Source organism: Rutidosis leptorrhynchoides, chromosome 11, assembly GCF_046630445.1.
Source record: "Rutidosis leptorrhynchoides isolate AG116_Rl617_1_P2 chromosome 11, CSIRO_AGI_Rlap_v1, whole genome shotgun sequence".
In the NCBI taxonomy this organism is placed as follows: Eukaryota; Viridiplantae; Streptophyta; class Magnoliopsida; order Asterales; family Asteraceae; genus Rutidosis; species Rutidosis leptorrhynchoides.
In genome coordinates, this window is record NC_092343.1 from 321,601,195 (window position 1) to 321,623,157 (window position 21,963).

The 21,963-nt window shown below is 34.1% G+C and overlaps 1 protein-coding gene across 1 annotated transcript; it reads right to left on the bottom strand.

Annotated features, from left to right (window-relative positions):
- Positions 1-1,714: 1,714 nt before the first annotated feature.
- LOC139875700 (putative disease resistance RPP13-like protein 1) lies at positions 1,715-21,669 on the bottom strand. The gene is made up of 3 exons (XM_071863013.1): positions 21,657-21,669; positions 3,606-4,031; positions 1,715-3,414 (listed from the first exon to the last, which is right to left on the bottom strand). Exons 1-3 carry the CDS (start codon positions 21,667-21,669, stop codon positions 1,715-1,717), a joined length of 2,139 nt encoding a protein of 712 aa, XP_071719114.1.
- Positions 21,670-21,963: the final 294 nt, after the last annotated feature.

Here is a 21,963-nt window from a genome sequence, read left to right on the forward strand (position 1 = left end):
ATTATTGATTTTGTGATTCTTAATTAGGGTTTGATGAACCTTAAAATGAACTTTTGATACATTGAATGCTTGTTAATGTTGTTAGTAAGTGTTAGGTTGTATTGTATGCTTGATTACCTACGAAATGGCGTATTGTATCTAGGTAGTAAGTCTCCGAATCATTGATATGTATTTATGAACTTGGATGCGGTTAATGATGAGCATTAAATGCGGTTTTGGTTATTGTAAGTGTTGAATTGATAGACGAAATGTGTTTAGTCGTTTTCCTCTTCAAAATACCTTCCCAACGGTGTATGATACATGTTCTAGGTGTTTTCGGTTAGCAAATTGTATTTGTTTGAGTTTTGGTTCGTGCATTTCTTTGTTGCAGCAAAACAGGGCCTGGATACAGATATGGACGCCGTCCAGATTCTTGGACGCCGTCCAGTCCTTCAGACTTGGAAGCCGTCCAGTATTTTGGACGCCGTCCAGGCCTTCAAAGCTGGACGCCGTCCAGACAATCTGGACGCCGTCCAGATACCCTGGCAGGCTACTGTCTTCGTTGGTCAGTTTACGGAAAATGTTTGCTATGCTATGGACCTCCGATTCACATGTAACTTGTTCTAACATGCTCATATATGATTAAAAACCTCAGAGAAATAGTTCGGGACCCGACCCGAACGTGTTGACTTTTTCGTTGACCTTGACCCGACCAAGTTGACTTTTAATCAAACTTAACCAAATGTTTGTGCAATCATTCTAACATGCTTTTATACTTGTACCTTGCATGAAACATGACAATTTGATTCACATGCTATTATGATCGAGTCTTAACGAGCCATAGGAGTAATTGAACATCTTTGACCTATCGTGTTTACCATTATTGATACAACTTATTGTTTAGGTCAAGACTAGCATTGTTCTTTGCACACGTTTACTTGTTGAAGTACTTTACTACTCGTGCACTCAAGGTGAGATCATAGTCCCACTTTTACTCTTTTGAAACTTACATTTGGGATGAGAAAACATAAACGTTCCTTTTTAACTAAGTGAACACAAGTACAGGAAAACAAACATTCTACATACGAGTTTAGAACAAAAATCCTCAATTCGATTATCATTAGTTACACTTGCCGGGTGTAAGCGAGAACTTATGTTATATGGCCATATGGGTTTGACAAACCCTCATTCAAACGGTTCGCTACCGTTTACGAATGAAATATATTTTCGAGAAACAGTGTATGTTCTAACACTATTGTGATGGGGTTCTATGGAAGGAATGTTAAGCATTGATAATTGGGTGCTCGTGAAACAAACTTTTGGAATGTATTACTATTATCTCATTGTTGCAAATCTTGTGGTTCACTTGTACTTACTTACTCAAACCTATGATTTCACCAACGTTTTCGTTGACAGATTTCTATGTTTTTCTCAGGTCCTTGAACATTTTGTGATACATGCTTCCGCTCATTATTTTGATACTTGCATTGGATGTCGAGTATATATGCATACATGGAGCGTCTTTTGGCTACTTTTAAATTGTGTCGCATAAGTTTCATTTGTACTTATAACTTTGTAACGTAACTTGTGGTGGAACTATTCTTGTAAACTTTGAACAATCTTTACATTTGAAATGAATGCGACATATCTTTTGGTCAAACGTTGTTTTAAAGACTTATGACCACGTAACGGGACCTAAGTAGACGGCGCCGTCAATGACGATTTTGTCGGGTCGCTACAGCCACAACCCACATGGAAATGAATCATCCATGCTTTCACACTTAATTATCCTCATCTCTTCCAAAGATGTGAGACTTTGCAATTGCTCATAAAATAATGACTTTAGATTCTTACATCTATGAACTGCAAGAGACTTGAGAGACGTTGGCAGCTCCTGCAATGTTGTAGACATAGTCACTGATGTCATTGAATCAAAATCTTCTATACATAATTTCTCAACGGTATTAGCACAAATGTAACTCTCCAATGAATCACAACCACAAAGACGAACTTCTCTAAGGGGAGATTTCCTGTTGCTACTTCCAGCATTAATCTCATTTTCTCCTATTGATACCAACTTTTTACAAAAAGATATATTCAAATACTCAAGTGTCGATATTACTCCAGTTGACAACTCAACCAAATTTGGACAATCTATTATTATAAGCAGTGTTAACTTATCAAATGAGGGACCTACAAACCAACTAGGAAATTTCATTCCCCCGTAGTTGGAAATATTCAGTCGGTTCAACTTACTTGGAGGCTTTAGCATTTGAAATACTTCATATTCTAGAACTGAATTCTGAGATTCATCAAATACATCACTCCATTCCATATCTAAACTCACAAGACCCTTTTTCCCTTCTAAGTTGGCATCCATAGCTTGTTGTGGATCTGTCACTTCTTCCACTCCTTCAATGAAAAGTTCACCTTGAAGATTTGACATGTTATTAAGGTCAGATACCTTAAAACCATTAGCTCTTTCGATAATAACCTTTGACAAAGTCTGTAGACTCGTTAACCCAACCATCCCCGAGGGTGTTTTCTTCAACAATGGAGTGTTAGTCATGTCAAGATGTCTGAGTTTTATTAACTTATGAAAACTGGTCGGCAAGCTAGTTAGCCACCTACAATGACTGACCAACAAGCTTTGTAGATTATAAAGCTCACTAACCTCTTTCGGTACTTGTTGGATTGGCGATCCTGAGAAATTGAGATACCGCAAATGTTTCAGAGCACCAATAGATCTTGGTACATATCTGATTGAATCTTGAGTTAAGCTTAGCACCCTCAGGAACTGTAATTGGGGAAATATGTCCACAAGAAAATTTTCCAATGTATAATACGGTGAACGAACTAACACCATTAACAAAGTTCTCAAGTGTTCTGATCTACGTAGTTCCTCGAGCTTTCCATTTTCTGCACCTCGTCGACCTAAGTATGAAAAGTGACGCAACTTCTCAAAAGCTTTGTTCCTACCATTTACATCCATCTTAGCATCCAAAAAATAGAAGAAGTCTCCCGCAACACTTATTGTCAGGTCATTCATCAAGTCGTGCATGGTGTATTTGGGTTCCATGTATTTGTGACCCGCTGAATGTTGCTGAAAAAATGACCTTGCTTGGAGCTCTTCAAAGTACTCAAAACCCACACTCTCCATTGACATGTTTCCATTTGGGTGGTTTAGAAACCCCTCTGCCATCCACAATAACACTAGCTCTTTCTTGTTGAATTCGTAGTCCTTCGGGAATAAACAACAATACGCAAAAAGTTGCTTTAGTTGAGAAGGGAGATCATAATAGCTTAGCTTGAGAGCCAGAAGAATACTATCATTTGAACTCCATATCTCACTCTTTAATAACCTATCCCACTCATATTCATCACTTCCTTTTCCTTTCAAGACCCTCCCAATTGCTATCAATGCCAAGGGCAACCCTTACATTTCTCAGTGATCAGTCAAGCAACTGATATTAGTGTTTGATGCTTGTGAAAATTAGGCTCATCTAGTGCAGATTTAGCTAACAATCATAGTGCATCATTATCTGATAGAATTCCCAAAACATAAGGTTCAGCACAATTCATCACTTTTGAAACCTTGGTCTTCCGTGTAGTAACAATGATTTTACTGCCAGGCGCCCCTTTAAGAGGTTTTTCAAGAACTTCCCATTTATCTTGATCTTCAATCCAAACATTGTCTAACACAAGTAAGAACCTTTTGTTTGAAAGCTTTTCTTGAAGTGCCAGGTGAAGCTGATCGAAATTAACAAAATTTTTATTCTCTCCGGTGACAACTTCATAGATCTTATTGCTAATAGTGAGTACATCAAACTCATCTGAAACACAAACCCACACCTTGAGTTCAAATTGAGCTTTAACATTTTCATTGTTGTACAAAAGTTGGGTAAGAGTTGTTTTCCCAACCCCACCTAAACCAACTATGGAGATGATGCTCACATTTTGATTATATGCATCATCACCTAACAACTTACTGAGCAGTTTCTCTTGATCTGCTTCTCGACCAAAAACTCTAGACTTATCTGTAGTGACCCGAACTTTTCCATGATTATATATTACATGAGATTAATATTTACATGAATAAATGTTTCCAACATGTTAAGCAATCAAACTTGTTAAGACTTGATTAATTGAAATAGGTTTCATATAGATAATTGACCACCCAAGTTGACCGGCGATTCATGAACGTTAAGAACTTGTAAAAACTACATGATTATATATATATATATATATATATATATATATATATATATATATATATATATATATATATATATATAGTTAACATGATATTATGATAAGTAAATATCTCACTAGGTATATTAACAATGAGTTATATATATAAAATGAGACTATTGAATTAAGAAATTTGAAACGATATATATATAACGATTATCGTTATAACCGCGTCTTACTAAATACATATGTATCATATTAAGATATTGTTACACTATATTTAACATGATAAAATGATAATTATATATCATTAAGTATGTTAACAATGAACTACATATGTAAAACGAGACTATTAACTTAAGAATTTCGAAACGAGACATATATGTAACGATTATCGTTGTAACGACATTTTAATGTAAATATATCATATTAAGATATATTCATACATCATAATATCATGATAATGTAATAATTTAACATCTCGTTACACATAATAAACAATGGGTTAACAACATTAAATAAGATCGTTAACTTAAAGCTTTCAAAACAACACATACATGTAACGACTAATGATGACTCAACGACTCAGTTAACTCAACGACTCAGTTAAAATGTATATACATGTAGTGTTTTAAAATATATTTATACACTTTTTAAAGACTTCAAGACACATATCAAAGTACTTCTACTTAGCAAAAATGCTTACAATTACGTCCTCATTCGTTTTCATCAACAATTCTACTTGTATGCACCCGTTTTCGTACTCGTACAATACACAGCTTCTAGATGTATTTACTATTGGTATATACACTTCAATGATCAGCTCTTAGCAGCCCTTGTGAGTCACTTAAACATGTGGGAACTGAAATGTCCCGTTCTTATTGATTAAAAACGTTCCATATTAATTGATTTCGTTGCGAGGTTTTGACCTCTATATGAGACGTTTTTTCAAAGACTGCATTCATTTTTAAAACAAACCATAACCTTTATTTCATAGATAAATGTTTTAAAAAGCTTTACGTAGATTATCAAATAATGATAATCTAAAATATCCTGTTTACACACGACCATTACATAATGGTTTACAATACAAATATGTTACAACAAAATAAGTTTCTTGAATGCAGTTTTTACACAATATCATACAAGCATGGACTCCAAATCTCGTCCTTATTTAAGTATGCGACAGCGGAAGCTCTTAATAATCACCTGAGAATAAACATGCTTAAAATGTCAACAAAAATGTTGGTGAGTTATAGGTTTAACCTATATATATCAAATCATAATAATAGACCACAAGATTTCATATTTCAATACACATCCCATACATAGAGATAAAAATCATTCATATGGTGAACACCTGGTAACCGACATTAACAAGATGCATATATAAGAATATCCCCATCATTCCGGGACACCCTTCGGATATGATATAAATTTCGAAGTACTAAAGCATCCGGTACTTTGGATGGGGCTTGTTGGACCCGATAGATCTATCTTTAGGATTCGCGTCAATTAGGGTGTCTGTTCCCTAATTCTTAGATTACCAGACTTAATAAAAAGGGGCATATTCGATTTCGATAATTCAACCATAGAATGTAGTTTCACGTACTTGTGTCTATTTTGTAAATCATTTATAAAACCTGCATGTATTCTCATCCCAAAAATATTAGATTTTAAAAGTGGGACTATAACTCACTTTCACAGATTTTTACTTCATCGGGAAGTAAGACTTGGCTACTGGTTGATTCACGAACCTATAACAATATATACATATATATCAAAGTATGTTCAAAATATATTTACAACACTTTTAATATATTTTGATGTTTTAAGTTTATTAAGTCAGCTGTCCTCGTTAGTAACCTACAACTAGTTGTCCACAGTTAGATGTACAGAAATAAATCGATAAATATTATCTTGAATCAATCCACGACCCAGTGTATACGTATCTCAGTATTGATCACAACTCAAACTATATATATTTTGGAATCAACCTCAACCCTGTATAGCTAACTCCAACATTCACATATAGAGTGTCTATGGTTGTTCCGAAATATATATAGATGTGTCGACATGATAGGTCGAAACATTGTATACATGTCTATGGTATCTCAAGATTACATAATATACAATACAAGTTGATTAAGTTATGGTTGGAATAGATTTGTTACCAATTTTCACGTAGCTAAAATGAGAAAAATTATCCAATCTTGTTTTACCCATAACTTCTTCATTTTAAATCCGTTTTGAGTGAATCAAATTGCTATGGTTTCATATTGAACTCTATTTTATGAATCTAAACAGAAAAAGTATAGGTTTATAGTCGGAAAAATAAGTTACAAGTCGTTTTTGTAAAGGTAGTCATTTCAGTCGAAAGAACGATGTCTAGATGACCATTTTAGAAAACATACTTCCACTTTGAGTTTAATCATAATTTTTGGATATAGTTTCATGTTCATAATAAAAATTATTTTCTCAGAATAAAATCTTTAAAATCAAAGTTTATCATAGTTTTTAATTAACTAACCCAAAACAGCCCGCGGTGTTACTACGACGGCGTAAATCCGGTTTTAAGGTGTTTTTCGTGTTTCCAGGTTTTAAATCATTAAGTTAGCATATCATATAGATATAGAACATGTGTTTAGTTGATTTTAAAAGTCAAGTTAGAAGGATTAACTTTTGTTTGCGAACAAGTTTAGAATTAACTAAACTATGTTCTAGTGATTACAAGTTTAAACCTTCGAATAAGATAGCTTTATATGTATGAATCGAATAATGTTATGAACATCATTACTACCTTAAGTTCCTTGGATAAACCTACTGGAAAAGAGAAAAATGGATCTAGCTTCAACGGATCCTTGGATGGCTCGAAGTTCTTGAAGCAGAATCATGACACGAAAACAAGTTCAAGTAAGATCATCACTTGAAATAAGATTGTTATAGTTATAGAAATTGAACCAAAGTTTGAATATGATTATTACCTTGTATTAGAATGATAACCTACTGTAAGAAACAAAGATTTCTTGAGGTTGGATGATCACCTTACAAGATTGGAAGTGAGCTAGCAAACTTGAAAGTATTCTTGATTTTATGTAATTAGAACTTGTAAAATATATGAAGAACACTTAGAACTTGAAGATAGAACTTGAGAGAGATCAATTAGATGAAGAAAATTGAAGAATGAAAGTGTTTGTAGGTGTTTTTGGTCGTTGGTGTATGGATTAGATATAAAGGATATGTAATTTTGTTTTCATGTAAATAAGTCATGAATGATTACTCATATTTTTGTAATTTTATGAGATATTTCATGCTAGTTGCCAAATGATGGTTCCCACATGTGTTAGGTGACTCACATGGGCTGCTAAGAGCTGATCATTGGAGTGTATATACCAATAGTACATACATCTAAAAGCTGTGTATTGTACGAGTACGAATACGGGTGCATACGAATAGAATTGTTGATGAAACTGAACGAGGATGTAATTGTAAGTATTTTTGTTAAGTAGAAGTATTTTGATAAGTGTCTTGAAGTCTTTCAAAAGTGTATGAATACATATTAAAACACTACATGTATATACATTTTAACTGAGTCGTTAAGTCATCGTTAGTCGTTACATGTAAATGTTGTTTTGAAACCTTTAGGTTAACGATCTTGTTGAATGTTGTTAACCCATTGTTTATTATAACAAATGAGATGTTAAATTATTATATTATCATGATATTATGATATATAATATATCTTAGTATGATGTATATACAGTTAAATGTCGTTACAACGATAATCGTTACATATATGTCTCGTTTCGAAATCATTAAGTTAGTAGTCTTATTTTTACATATGTATTTCATTGTTAATACACTTAATAATATATTTACTTATCATTTAACATAATTAACCAAGTGTATCAATATCTTAATATGATTCATATGTACCTAGTAAGACGTTGTTATAACGATAATCGTTATATATATCGTTTTCGAGTTTCTTAAATTAATAGTCTCATTTTTATGTATATAACTCATTGTAAAAATACCTAATGAGATACATACTTATAATAAAAACATGTTAACTATATATATAACCATATATATGTCATCGTATAGTTTTTACAAGTTTTAACGTTCGTGAATCACCGGTCAACTTGGGTGGTCAATTGTCTATATGAAACATATTTCAATTAATCAACTCTTAACAAGTTTGATTGCTTAACATGTTGGAAACATTTAATCATGTAAATATCAATCTCAATTAATATATATAAACATGGAAAAGTTCGGGTCACTACAGTACCTACCCGTTAAATAAATTTCGTCCCGAAATTTTAAGCTGTTGAAGGTGTTGACGAATCTTCTGGAAATAGATGCGGGTATTTCTTCTTCATCTGATCTTCACGCTCCCAGGTGAACTCAGGTGATCTACGAGCATTCCATCGAACCTTAACAATTGGTATCTTGTTTTGCTTAAGTCTTTTAACCTCACGATCCATTATTTCGACGGGTTCTTCGATGAATTGAAGTTTTTCGTTGATTTGGATTTCATCTAACGGAATAGTGAGATCTTCTTTAGCAAAACATTTCTTTAAATTCGAGACGTGGAAAGTGTTATGTACAGCCGCGAGTTGTTGAGGTAACTCTAGTCGGTAAGCTACTGGTCCGATACGATCAATAATCTTGAATGGTCCAATATACCTTGGATTTAATTTCCCTCATTTACCAAATCGAACAACGCCTTTCCAAGGTGCAACTTTAAGCTTGACCATCTCTCCAATTTCAAATTCTATATCTTTTCTTTTAATGTCAGCGTAGCTCTTTTGTCGACTTTGGGCGGTTTTCAACCGTTGTTGAATTTGGATGATCTTCTCGGTAGTTTCTTGTATAATCTCCGGACCCGTAATCTGTCTATCCCCCACTTCACTCCAACAAATCGGAGACCTGCACTTTCTACCATAAAGTGCTTCAAACGGCGCCATCTCAATGCTTGAATGGTAGCTGTTGTTGTAGGAAAATTCTGCTAACGGTAGATGTCGATCCCAACTGTTTCCGAAATCAATAACACATGCTCGTAGCATGTCTTCAAGCGTTTGTATCGTCCTTTCGCTCTGCCCATCAGTTTGTGGATGATAGGCAGTACTCATGTCTAGACGAGTTCCTAATGCTTGCTGTAATGTCTGCCAGAATCTTGAAATAAATCTGCCATCCCTATCAGAGATAATAGAGATTGGTATTCCATGTCTGGAGATGACTTCCTTCAAATACAGTCGTGCTAACTTCTCCATCTTGTCATCTTCTCTTATTGGCAAGAAGTGTGCTGATTTGGTGAGACGGTCAACTATTACCCAAATAGTATCAAAACCACTTGCAGTCCTTGGCAATTTAGTGATGAAATCCATGGTAATGTTTTCCCATTTCCATTCCGGGATTTCGGGTTGTTGAAGTAGACCTGATGGTTTCTGATGCTCAGCTTTGACCTTAGAACACGTCAAACATTCTCCTACGTATTTAGCAACATCGGCTTTCATACCCGGCCACCAAAAATGTTTCTTGAGATCCTTGTACATCTTCCCCGTTCCAGGATGTATTGAGTATCTGGTTTTATGAGCTTCTCTAAGTACCATTTCTCTCATATTTCCAAATTTTGGTACCCAAATCCTTTCAGCCCGATCCTTTGGGTATTTCATCCTTTAAATTTCCCTCTTTTAAAACTCCTTGTTGTGCCTCCTTTATTTGAGTAGTAAGGTTATTATGAATCATTATATTCATAGATTTTACTCGAATGGGTTCTCTGTCCTTCCTGCTCAAGGCATCGGCTACCACATTTGCCTTCCCCGGGTGGTAACGAATCTCAAAGTCGTAATCATTCAACAATTCAATCCACCTACGCTGCCTCATATTCAGTTGTTTCTGATTAAATATGTGTTGAAGACTTTTGTGGTCGGTATATATAATACTTTTGACCCCATATAAGTAGTGCCTCCAAGTCTTTAATGCAAAAACAACCGCTCCTAATTCCAAATCATGCGTCGTATAATTTTGTTCGTGAATCTTCAATTGTCTAGACGCATAAGCAATCACCTTCGTTCGTTGCATTAATACACAACCGAGACCTTGCTTTGATGCGTCACAATAAATCACAAAATCATCATTCCCTTCAGGCAATGACAATATAGGTGCCGTAGTTAGCTTTTTCTTCAATAACTGAAACGCTTTCTCTTGTTCATCATTCCATTCAAATTTCTTCCCTTTATGCGTTAATGCAGTCAAGGGTTTTGCTATTCTGGAAAAGTCTTGGATGAACCTTCTGTAGTAACCAGCTAGTCCTAAAAACTGGCGTATGTGTTTCGGAGTCTTCGGGGTTTCCCACTTTTCAACAGTTTCTATCTTTGCCGGATCCACCTTAATACCTTCTTTGTTCACTATGTGACCGAGGAATTGAACTTCTTCCAACCAAAATGCACACTTTGAAAACTTAGCGTACAATTCTTCCTTCCTCAATACTTCTAACACCTTTCTCAAATGTTCACCGTGTTGTTGGTCATTCTTTGAGTAAATAAGTATGTCATCAATGAAAACAATGACAAACTTGTCAAGGTATGGTCCACACACTCGGTTCATAAGGTCCATGAACATAGCTGGTGCATTAGTTAAACCAAACGGCATGACCATAAACTCGTAATGACCGTAACGTGTTCTGAAAGCAGTCTTTGGAATATCATCTTCTTTCACCCGCATTTGATGATACCCGGAACGTAAGTCAATCTTTGAATAAACAGACGAGCCTTGTAGTTGATCAAATAAGTCGTCGATTCTCGGTAGTGGGTAGCGGTTCTTGATGGTAAGTTTGTTCAACTCTCGGTAGTCGATACACAACCTGAATGTACCATCTTTCTTCTTGACAAACAAAACAGGAGCTCCCCACGGTGATGTGCTTGGTCGAATGAAACCACGCTCTAAAAGTTCTTGTAATTGGCTTTGTAGTTCTTTCATCTCGCTGGGTGCGAGTCTGTAAGGAGCACGAGCTATTGGTGCAGCTCCTGGTACAAGATCTATTTGAAATTCAACGGATCGATGTGGGGGTAATCCCGGTAATTCCTTCGGAAATACATCAGGAAATTCTTTTGCGACGGGAACATCATTGATGCTCTTTTCTTCAGTTTGTACTTTCTCGACATGTGCTAGAACAGCATAGCAACCTTTTCTTATTAGTTTTTGTGCCTTCAAATTACTAATAAGATGTAGCTTCGTGTTGCCCTTTTCTCCGTACACCATTAAGGGTTTTCCTTTTTCTCGTATAATGCGAATTGTATTTTTGTAACAAACGATCTCCGCTTTCACTTCTTTCAACTAGTCCATACCGATTATCACATCAAAACTCCCTAACTCTACTGGTATCAAATCAATCTTAAATGTTTCGCTAACCAGTTTAATTTCTCGATTCCGACATATATTATCTGCTGAAATTAATTTACCATTTGCTAATTCGAGTAAAAATTTACTATCCAAAGGCGTCAATGGACAACTTAATTTAGCACAAAAATCTCTACTCATATAGCTTCTATCCGCACCCGAATCAAATAAAACGTAAGCAAATTTATTATCAATAAGAAACGTACCCGTAACAAGCTCCGGGTCTTCCTGTGCCTCTGCCGCATTAATATTGAAAACTCTTCCACGGCCTTGTCCATTCGTGTTCTCCTGGTTCGGGCAATTTCTAATAATGTGGCCCGGTTTTCCACATTTATAACAAACTACATTGGCATAACTTGCTCCGACACTACTTGCTCCGCCATTACTCGTTCCGACACCATTTGTTCCTTTCGTTCTATTAACCCCTGGTCCGTAGACCTCACACTTTGCCGCGCTATGACCATTTCTTTTACACTTGTTGCAAAATTTGGTGCAGAACCCCGAGTGATTCTTTTCACACCTTTGGCATAGCTGCTTCTGATTGTTGTTGTTGTTGCGGTTATTATTGTTGTTGGGATGATTGTTGTAGTTGCTGTTGTTGTTGTTGTTGTTGGGCCGTTTGTTGTAGTTGCGATTGATGTTGCGATTGTTGGGATAATTGTTGCGATTATTGTTGTAATTGCTGTTGTTGTTGTATTGGTGATTCTTATCACCGTTTTCCTCCCACTTTCTTTTGACTTGCTTTACATTGGCCTCTTCAGCAGTCTGTTCTTTAATTCTTTCTTCAATTTGGTTCACGAGTTTGTGAGCCATTCTACATGCCTGTTGTATGGAGGCGGGCTCGTGTGAACTTATATCTTCTTGGATTCTTTCCGGTAATCCTTTCACAAACTCGTCGATCTTCTCTTCCTCATCTTCGAATGCTCCCGGACACAATAGGCACAATTCTGTGAATCGTCTTTCGTACGTGGTAATATCAAATCCTTGGGTTCGTAACCCTCTAAGTTCTGTCTTGAGCTTATTGACCTCGGTTCTGGGACGGTACTTCTCGTTCATCAAGTGCTTGAATGCTGACCACGGTAGTGCGTACGCATCGTCTTGTCCCACTTGCTCTAGATAGGTATTCCACCATGTTAACGCAGAACCTGTGAAGGTATGCGTAGCGTACTTTACTTTGTCCTCTTCAGTACACTTACTTATGGCAAACACCGATTCGACCTTCTCGGTCCACCGTTTCAATCCGATCGGTCCTTCGGTTCCATCAAATTCCAAAGGTTTGCAGGCAGTGAATTCTTTGTAGGTGCATCCTACACGATTTCCTATACTGCTAGATCCAAGGTTATTGTTGGTATGTAGCGCAGCCTGTACTGCGGCAATGTTTGAAGCTAGAAAAGTACGGAATTCCTCTTCATTCATATTCACGGTGTGTCGAGTAGTCGGTGCCATTTCCTTCAAAATAGTTAAATGGAACAAGTTAATCATACAGAATATTAAGAGTAGTTAATAGTATTTCGTAGCATAATATGAACTTATTTATAAAAGCTTTTTCTTCATATTAGCGTTTTATAAGTTTAAATTCGGGTAGTACCTACCCGTTAAGTTCATACTTAGTAGCTAATATACAATTCAACTACTACAATTCTATATGAAAAACTGATTATAATAATATTTCACGTTCAAACTTTTATACAATATTTTACAAACTTACAATACCGCTTATTTTACATAAAGCATGAAATATAGCACACAATAACTTTGATACAAGATAGTTGTGAAGATAATTCTAGCTAGTACACAAGTCGTTCAGCAAAGGCAATAAAGACACGTAATTCATACGTCCAGAAACAAGTCATGCATTCTGGTTTTACTAGGACTACTTCCCATCGTTGGTCTTGTGGAACATAACCGTTATGGCCGTTGATAAGATAGCGTGTTGTAACGTCGTCAAAGGGACGAGGGTTACGTAATGTCCAACAGTCCCGTAACAATCTAAAAACCTCATTTCTTACCCCAATTACCGACTCCGTCACTTGTGGAAACGTTTTGTTTAATAGTTGTAGCCCGATGTTCTTGTTCTCACTTTGGTGAGAAGCGAACATTACTAATCCGTAAGCATAACATGCTTCTTTATGTTGCATGTTAGCTGCTTTTTCTAAATCACGAAGTCCAATATTCGGATATATTGAGTCAAAATAATTTCTTAACCCGTTGCGTAAAATAGCATTTGGGTTCCCCGCAATATATGCGTCAAAGTAAACACATCGTAACTTATGGGTTTCCCAATGTGATATCCCCCATCTTTCAAACGAAAGTCTCTTATAAACCAAGACATTCTTGGAACGTTCTTCGAATGTCTTACAAACTGATCTCGCCTTAAATAGTTGTGCCGAGGAATTCTGGCCGACTCTAGACAAGATTTCATCAATCATGTCTCCGGGTAGGTCTCTTAAAATATTGGGTTGTCTATCCATTTTGTGTTTTTAAACTGTAAAATAGACAAGAGTTAGATTCATAAAAAAAATACTTATTAATACAAGCAATTTTTACATATATCATAAAGCATAAGAACACTATATTACATATATTACACCACACGAATACAACTATCTTATTCCGACTCGCTCGTTTCTTCTTCTTCGGTTTTAGTTCGTTTTGCCAAGTTTCTAGGGATATATGATGTTCCCCTAATACAAGCCGTCGTTGTCCACATTGGTTTAGAAAAACCTGGTGGTTTAGAGGTTCCCGGGTCATTGTTACAACTTAAGGACTTCGGGCGTTGACGATACATATAAAGTTCATCGGGGTTGGAATTAGATTTCTCTATTTTTATGCCCATTCCCTTATTATTTTCTTTTGCCTTTTTAAATTCAGTTGGGGTAATTTCTATAACATCATCGGAATTCTCGTCGGAATCCGATTCATCGGAGAATTGGTAATCCTCCCAATATTTTGCTTCCTTGGCGGAAACACCATTGACCATAATTAACCTTGGTCGGTTGGTTGAGGATTCTCTTTTACTTAACCGTTTTATTATTTCCCCCACCGGTTCTATTTCTTCTTCCGGTTCCGATTCTTCTTCCGGTTCCGATTCTTCTTCCGGTTCCGACTCTTCTTCCGGTTCCTCTTCGGGAACTTGTGAATCAGTCCACGAATCATTCCAATTTACATTTGACTCTTCATTATTATTAGGTGAGTCAATGGGACTTGTTCTAGAGGTAGACATCTATCACATAATATCAAACACGTTAAGAGATTAATATATCACATAATATTCACATGTTAAAAATATATAGTTTCCAACAAAATTTGTTAAACAATCATTTTTCAAGTAAACACGGTCGAAGTCCAGACTCACTAATGCATCCTAACAAACTCGATAAGACACACTAATGAAAAATTCTGGTTCTCTAAGACCAACGCTCGGATACCAACTGAAATGTCCCGTTCTTATTGATTAAAAACGTTCCATATTAATTGATTTCGTTGCGAGGTTTTGACCTCTATATGAGACGTTTTTTCAAAGACTGCATTCATTTTTAAAACAAACCATAACCTTTATTTCATAGATAAAGGTTTTAAAAAGCTTTACGTAGATTATCAAATAATGATAATCTAAAATATCCTGTTTACACACGACCATTACATAATGGTTTACAATACAAATATGTTACAACAAAATAAGTTTCTTGAATGCAGTTTTTACACAATATCATACAAGCATGGACTCCAAATCTCGTCCTTATTTAAGTATGCGACAGCGGAAGCTCTTAATAATCACCTGAGAATAAACATGCTTAAAACGTCAACAAAAATGTTGGTGAGTTATAGGTTTAACCTATATATATCAAATCATAATAATAGACCACAAGATTTCATATTTCAATACACATCCCATACATAGAGATAAAAATCATTCATATGGTGAACACCTGGTAACCGACATTAACAAGATGCATATATAAGAATATCCCCATCATTCCGGGACACCCTTCGGATATGATATAAATTTCGAAGTACTAAAGCATCCGGTACTTTGGATGGGGCTTGTTGGGCCCGATAGATCTACCTTTAGGATTCGCGTCAATTAGGGTGTCTGTTCCCTAATTCTTAGATTACCAGACTTAATAAAAAGGGGAATATTCGATTTCGATAATTCAACCATAGAATGTAGTTTCACGTACTTGTGTCTATTTTGTAAATCATTTATAAAACCTGCATGTATTCTCATCCCAAAAATATTAGATTTTAAAAGTGGGACTATAACTCACTTTCACAGATTTTTACTTCGTCGGGAAGTAAGACTTGGCCACTGGTTGATTCACGAACCTATAACAATATATACATATATATCAAAGTATGTTTAAAATATATTTACAACACTTTTAATATATTTTGATGTTTTAAGTTTATTAAGTCAGCTGTCCTCGTTAGTAACCTACAACTAGTTGTCCACAGTTAGATGTACAGAAATAAATCGATAAATATTATCTTGAATCAATCCACGACCCAGTGTATACGTATCTCAGTATTGATCACAACTCAAACTATATATATTTTGGAATCAACCTCAACCCTGTATAGCTAACTCCAACATTCACATATAGAGTGTCTATGGTTGTTCCGAAATATATATAGATGTGTCGACATGATAGGTCGAAACATTGTATACGTGTCTATGGTATCTCAAGATTACATAATATACAATACAAGTTGATTAAGTTATGGTTGGAATAGATTTGTTACCAATTTTCACGTAGCTAAAATGAGAAAAATTATCCAATCTTGTTTTACCCATAACTTCTTCATTTTAAATCCGTTTTGAGTGAATCAAATTGCTATGGTTTCATATTGAACTCTATTTTATGAATCTAAACAGAAAAAGTATAGGTTTATAGTCGGAAAAATAAGTTACAAGTCGTTTTTGTAAAGGTAGTCATTTCAGTCGAAAGAACGACGTCTAGATGACCATTTTAGAAAACATACTTCCACTTTGAGTTTAATCATAATTTTTGGATATAGTTTCATGTTCATAATAAAAATCATTTTCTCAGAATAAAAACTTTAAAATCAAAGTTTATCATAGTTTTTAATTAACTAACCCAAAACAGCCCGCGATGTTACTACGACGGCGTAAATCCGGTTTTACGGTGTTTTTCGTGTTTCCAGGTTTTAAATCATTAAGTTAGCATATCATATAGATATAGAACATGTGTTTAGTTGATTTTAAAAGTCAAGTTAGAAGGATTAACTTTTGTTTGCGAACAAGTTTAGAATTAACTAAACTATGTTCTAGTGATTACAAGTTTAAACCTTCGAATAAGATAGCTTTATATGTATGAATCGAATGATGTTATGAACATCATTACTACCTTAAGTTCCTTGGATAAACCTACTGGAAAAGAGAAAAATAGATCTAGCTTCAACGGATCCTTGGATGGCTCGAAGTTCTTGAAGCAGAATCATGACACGAAAACAAGTTCAAGTAAGATCATCACTTGAAATAAGATTGTTATAGTTATAGAAATTGAACCAAAGTTTGAATATGATTATTACCTTGTATTAGAATGATAACCTAATGTAAGAAACAAAGATTTCTTGAGGTTGGATGATCACCTTACAAGATTGGAAGTGAGCTAGCAAACTTAAAAGTATTCTTGATTTTATGTAACTAGAACTTGTAAAATATATGAAGAACACTTAGAACTTGAAGATAGAACTTGAGAGAGATCAATTAGATGAAGAAAATTGAAGAATGAAAGTGTTTGTAGGTGTTTTTGGTCGTTGGTGTATGGATTCGATATAAAGGATATGTAATTTTGTTTTCATGTAAATAAGTCATGAATGATTACTCATATTTTTGTAATTTTATGAGATATTTCATGCTAGTTGCCAAATGATGGTTCCCACATGTGTTAGGTGACTCACATGGGCTGCTAAGAGCTGATCATTGGAGTGTATATACCAATAGTACATACATCTAAAAGCTGTGTATTGTACGAGTACGAATACGGGTGCATACGAGTAGAATTGTTGATGAAACTGAACGAGGATGTAATTGTAAGCATTTTTGTTAAGTAGAAGTATTTTGATAAGTGTATTGAAGTCTTTCAAAAGTGTATGAATACATATTAAAACACTACATGTATATACATTTTAACTGAGTCGTTAAGTCATCGTTAGTCGTTACATGTAAATGTTGTTTTGAAACCTTTAGGTTAACGATCTTGTTGAATGTTGTTAACCCATTGTTTATTATAACAAATGAGATGTTAAATTATTATATTATCATGATATTATGATATATAATATATCTTAGTATGATGTATATACAGTTAAATGTCGTTACAACGATAATCGTTACATATATGTCTCGTTTCGAAATCATTAAGTTAGTAGTCTTATTTTTACATATGTATTTCATTGTTAATACACTTAATAATATATTTACTTATCATTTAACATAATTAACCAAGTGTATCAATATCTTAATATGATTCATATGTACCTAGTAAGACGTTGTTATAACGATAATCGTTATATATATCGTTTTCGAGTTTCTTAAATTAATAGTCTCATTTTTATGTATATAACTCATTGTAAAAATACCTAATGAGATACATACTTATAATAAAAACATGTTAACTATATATATAACCATATATATGTCATCGTATAGTTTTTACAAGTTTTAACGTTCGTGAATCACCGGTCAACTTGGGTGGTCAATTGTCTATATGAAACATATTTCAATTTATCAAGTCTTAACAAGTTTGATTGCTTAACATGTTGGAAACATTTAATCATGTAAATATCAATCTCAATTAATATATATAAACATGGAAAAGTTCGGGTCACTACAGGAACCATCATTTGGCAACTAGCATGCAATATCTCACAAAATTACAAAAAATATTAAAAATCATTCATGAATTATTTACAAGAAAACAAACTTACACATCCTTTATATCTAATCCATATACCAACGACCAAAAACACCTACAAACACTTTAATTCTTCAATTTTCTTCATCTAATTGATCTCTCTCAAGTTCTATCTTCAAGTTCTAAGTGTTCTTCATAAATTCTAAAAGTTCTAGTTTCATAAAATCAAGAATACTTTCAAGTTTACTAGTTTACTTCCAAGCTTTCTAATCCATTCCAAGTAATCATCCAAGATCAAGAAACCTTTGTTATTTATAGTAGGTTATCATCCTAAATCAAGGTAATATTCATATTCAAGCTTTGATTCAATTCCTATAAATATAACTATCTTAAATCAAGTAGTAATCTTACTTGAACTTGTTTTCGTGTTATGATTCTGCTTCAAGAACTTCCAAGCTATCAAAGATCCTTTGAAGCTCAAGTTATTTTCTCATCATTTCCAGTAGGTTTACCTACTATTTTTGAGGTAGTAATGATGTTCATAACATCATTCAATTCATATATATATATATATATATATATATATATATATATATATATATATATATATATATATATATATATATATATATATAACTATCTTATTCTAAGATTTAAACTTGTAATCACTAGAACATAGTTTAGTTGATTCGAAACTAGTTCGCAAACTAAGTTAATCCTTCTAACTTAACTTTTAAAATCAATTAAACACATGTTCTATATCTATATGATATGCTAACTTAATGATTTAAAACCTGGAAACACGATGAACACCGTAAAACCGGATATACGCCGTCGTAGTAAAACCGCGTGCTGTTTTGGGTTGGAAAAATAAAAACTATCTTAATCTTTGAATTTGAAGTTTGTTTTCTGGAAAAATGATATTTCATATGAACATGATACTATATCCAAAAATCATGGTTAAACACAAAGTTGAAGTATGTTTTTCAAAATGGTCATCAAGATGTCGTTCTTTCGACGGAAATGACTACCTCTTTCAAATATGACTTGTAACCTATATTTCCGACTATAAACTTATACTTTTTCTGTTTAGTTTCATAAATTTCAGTTCATTATGAAACCATAGCAACTTGATTCACTTAAAACGGATTTGAAACGAAGAAATTATGGGTAAAACAAAATTGAATATTTTTACTTATTTTAGCTACGTGAAACTTTGTAACAAATCTATTCCAACCATAACTTAATTAACTTATATTGTATATTATGTAATCTTGATAGACCATAGACACATATACAATGTTTTGACATATCATATCGACCCATGTATATGTATTATTTGGAACAACCATAGACACTCTATATGCAGTAATGTGGGAGTTAGGTATACAGGGTTGAGGTTGATTCCAAAATAATATATATACTTTGAGTTATGATCTAGCCTGAGATATCTATACACTGAGTCGTGGATTGATTCAAGATAATATATATTTATTTATTTATGTACATCTAACTGTAGACAATTAGTTGTAGATTATTGGACTGTGAACTTAACAAACCTAAATCATTAAAACGTAATAAAAATGTTGTGAATATATTTCGATCATACTTTGATATATATGTATATATTTGTTATAGGTTCGTTAATCAACCCGTGGCCAAGTCTTATTTTCCGACGAAGTGAAAATTACGAGAAAGTGAGTTATAGTCCACTTTTAAAATCTATTATTTTTGGGATGAGAATACATGCAGTTTTATAAATGTTTTACGAAATAGACACAAGTGATCAAAATTACATTCTATGTTGAATTATCAAATCGAATATGCCCCTTTTTAGCTTGGTAGCCTAAGAATTGGTATTTATGATAATTGCCACCAATTGACGCGAATCCTAAAGATAGATCTATTTGGCCCAACAAGCCTCATCCGAGTTACGGATGCTTTAGTACTTCGATTTATCATGTCCGATGTGAGTCTCGGAATGATGGGGATATTCTATATGCATCCTGTTAAGGTCGTTCACCAGGTGTTCACCATATGAATGATTTTTATCTCTATGCAGTTTGCGAAATGCCTGATATGAGATGGTTGTTATGAAAAATGAAATCTTGTGGTCTATTAATTACAATTTGATATATATAGATTAAACCTATAACTCACCAACATTTTTGTTGACGTTTAAAGCATGATTATTCTCAGGTGATTGTTAAGAGCTTCCGATGTTGCATGCTAATTTAAGGACAAGATTTGGAGTCAGCATGCTTGTATAATATTGTTTAAAAACTGCATTCGAAGACTTAATTTGTTGTATAATATTATTGTAAACCAATATGTAATGATTGTGTGTAAAACATTATCTTTTAGATTATCATCACTTGATAATCTATGTTATGTTTTTTAAACCTTTGTCGATAAAAATAAAGGTTATGGTTTGTTTTAAAAACGAATGCAGTCTTTGAAAAACGTCTCATATAGAGGTCAAAACCTCGTAACGAAACCAATTAATATGAAACGTTTATAATCGATATGAACGGGACATTTCAGTTGGTATCCGAGCGTTGGTCTTAGAGAACTAGAAATTGCATTAGTGTGTCTTATCGAGTTTGTTAGGATGCATTAGTGAGTCTGGACTTCGACCGTGTTGTTCTTTAAAAACGATTGCTTAACAATTTTTGTTGAAAACTATATATTTTAACATGTAAATATTATGTGATATATTAATCTCTTAACGTGTTTGATATTGTGTGATAGATGTCTACCTCTAGTACAAATCCCATCGACTCACCTAATAATAATGAAGTGTCAAATGTATTATGGGAAGATTCACAAATTCCGGAAGAAGAAGAAGAACCGGAAGAAGAGAAACCGAAAGAAGAGGAACCGGAAGAAGAAGAGGTTCCGGAGGAGGAAATATTAGAAACCACTTAAAAACAGATAAATAAAAGAAAACCCTCAACCAATGGACCAAAATTAATAATGGTCAATGGTATTTCCGCCGAGGAAGCAAAATATTGGGAAGATTACCAATTTTCCGATGAATCGGATCCCGATGAGGATTCCGTTGATGTTATAGAAATTACCCCGACCCAATTTGAAAAGACAAAAGAAAATAATAAGGGAAAAGGCATCAAAATAGATAAACCCAATCCCGAACCCGAGGAACTCTATGTTAATATGAAATATCCCGATGGGGTATACCGTAAACAGCCATATTTCTTAAGCTTTAACTATGGCCCGGAAACATCTAGGTCACCGGCTTCTTCTAGACCATTAGTGAGACAAACGGCTCGTATTAGAGGAACATCCTTTATCCCTAGAAAATTAGCAAAATGAACCAAGTCCGAGGAGGAAGAAACAAGTGAGTCGGAATAATGGGTGATAATCAAGTTATGTAATATATGTATTATAGCGTGCTTGTACTTTTATGTTATATGTAAAAATTGCTTGTATTGTTTATTAAGTATCTTTTATGAATCTAATCCTCGTCTATTTTACAGTATAAAAT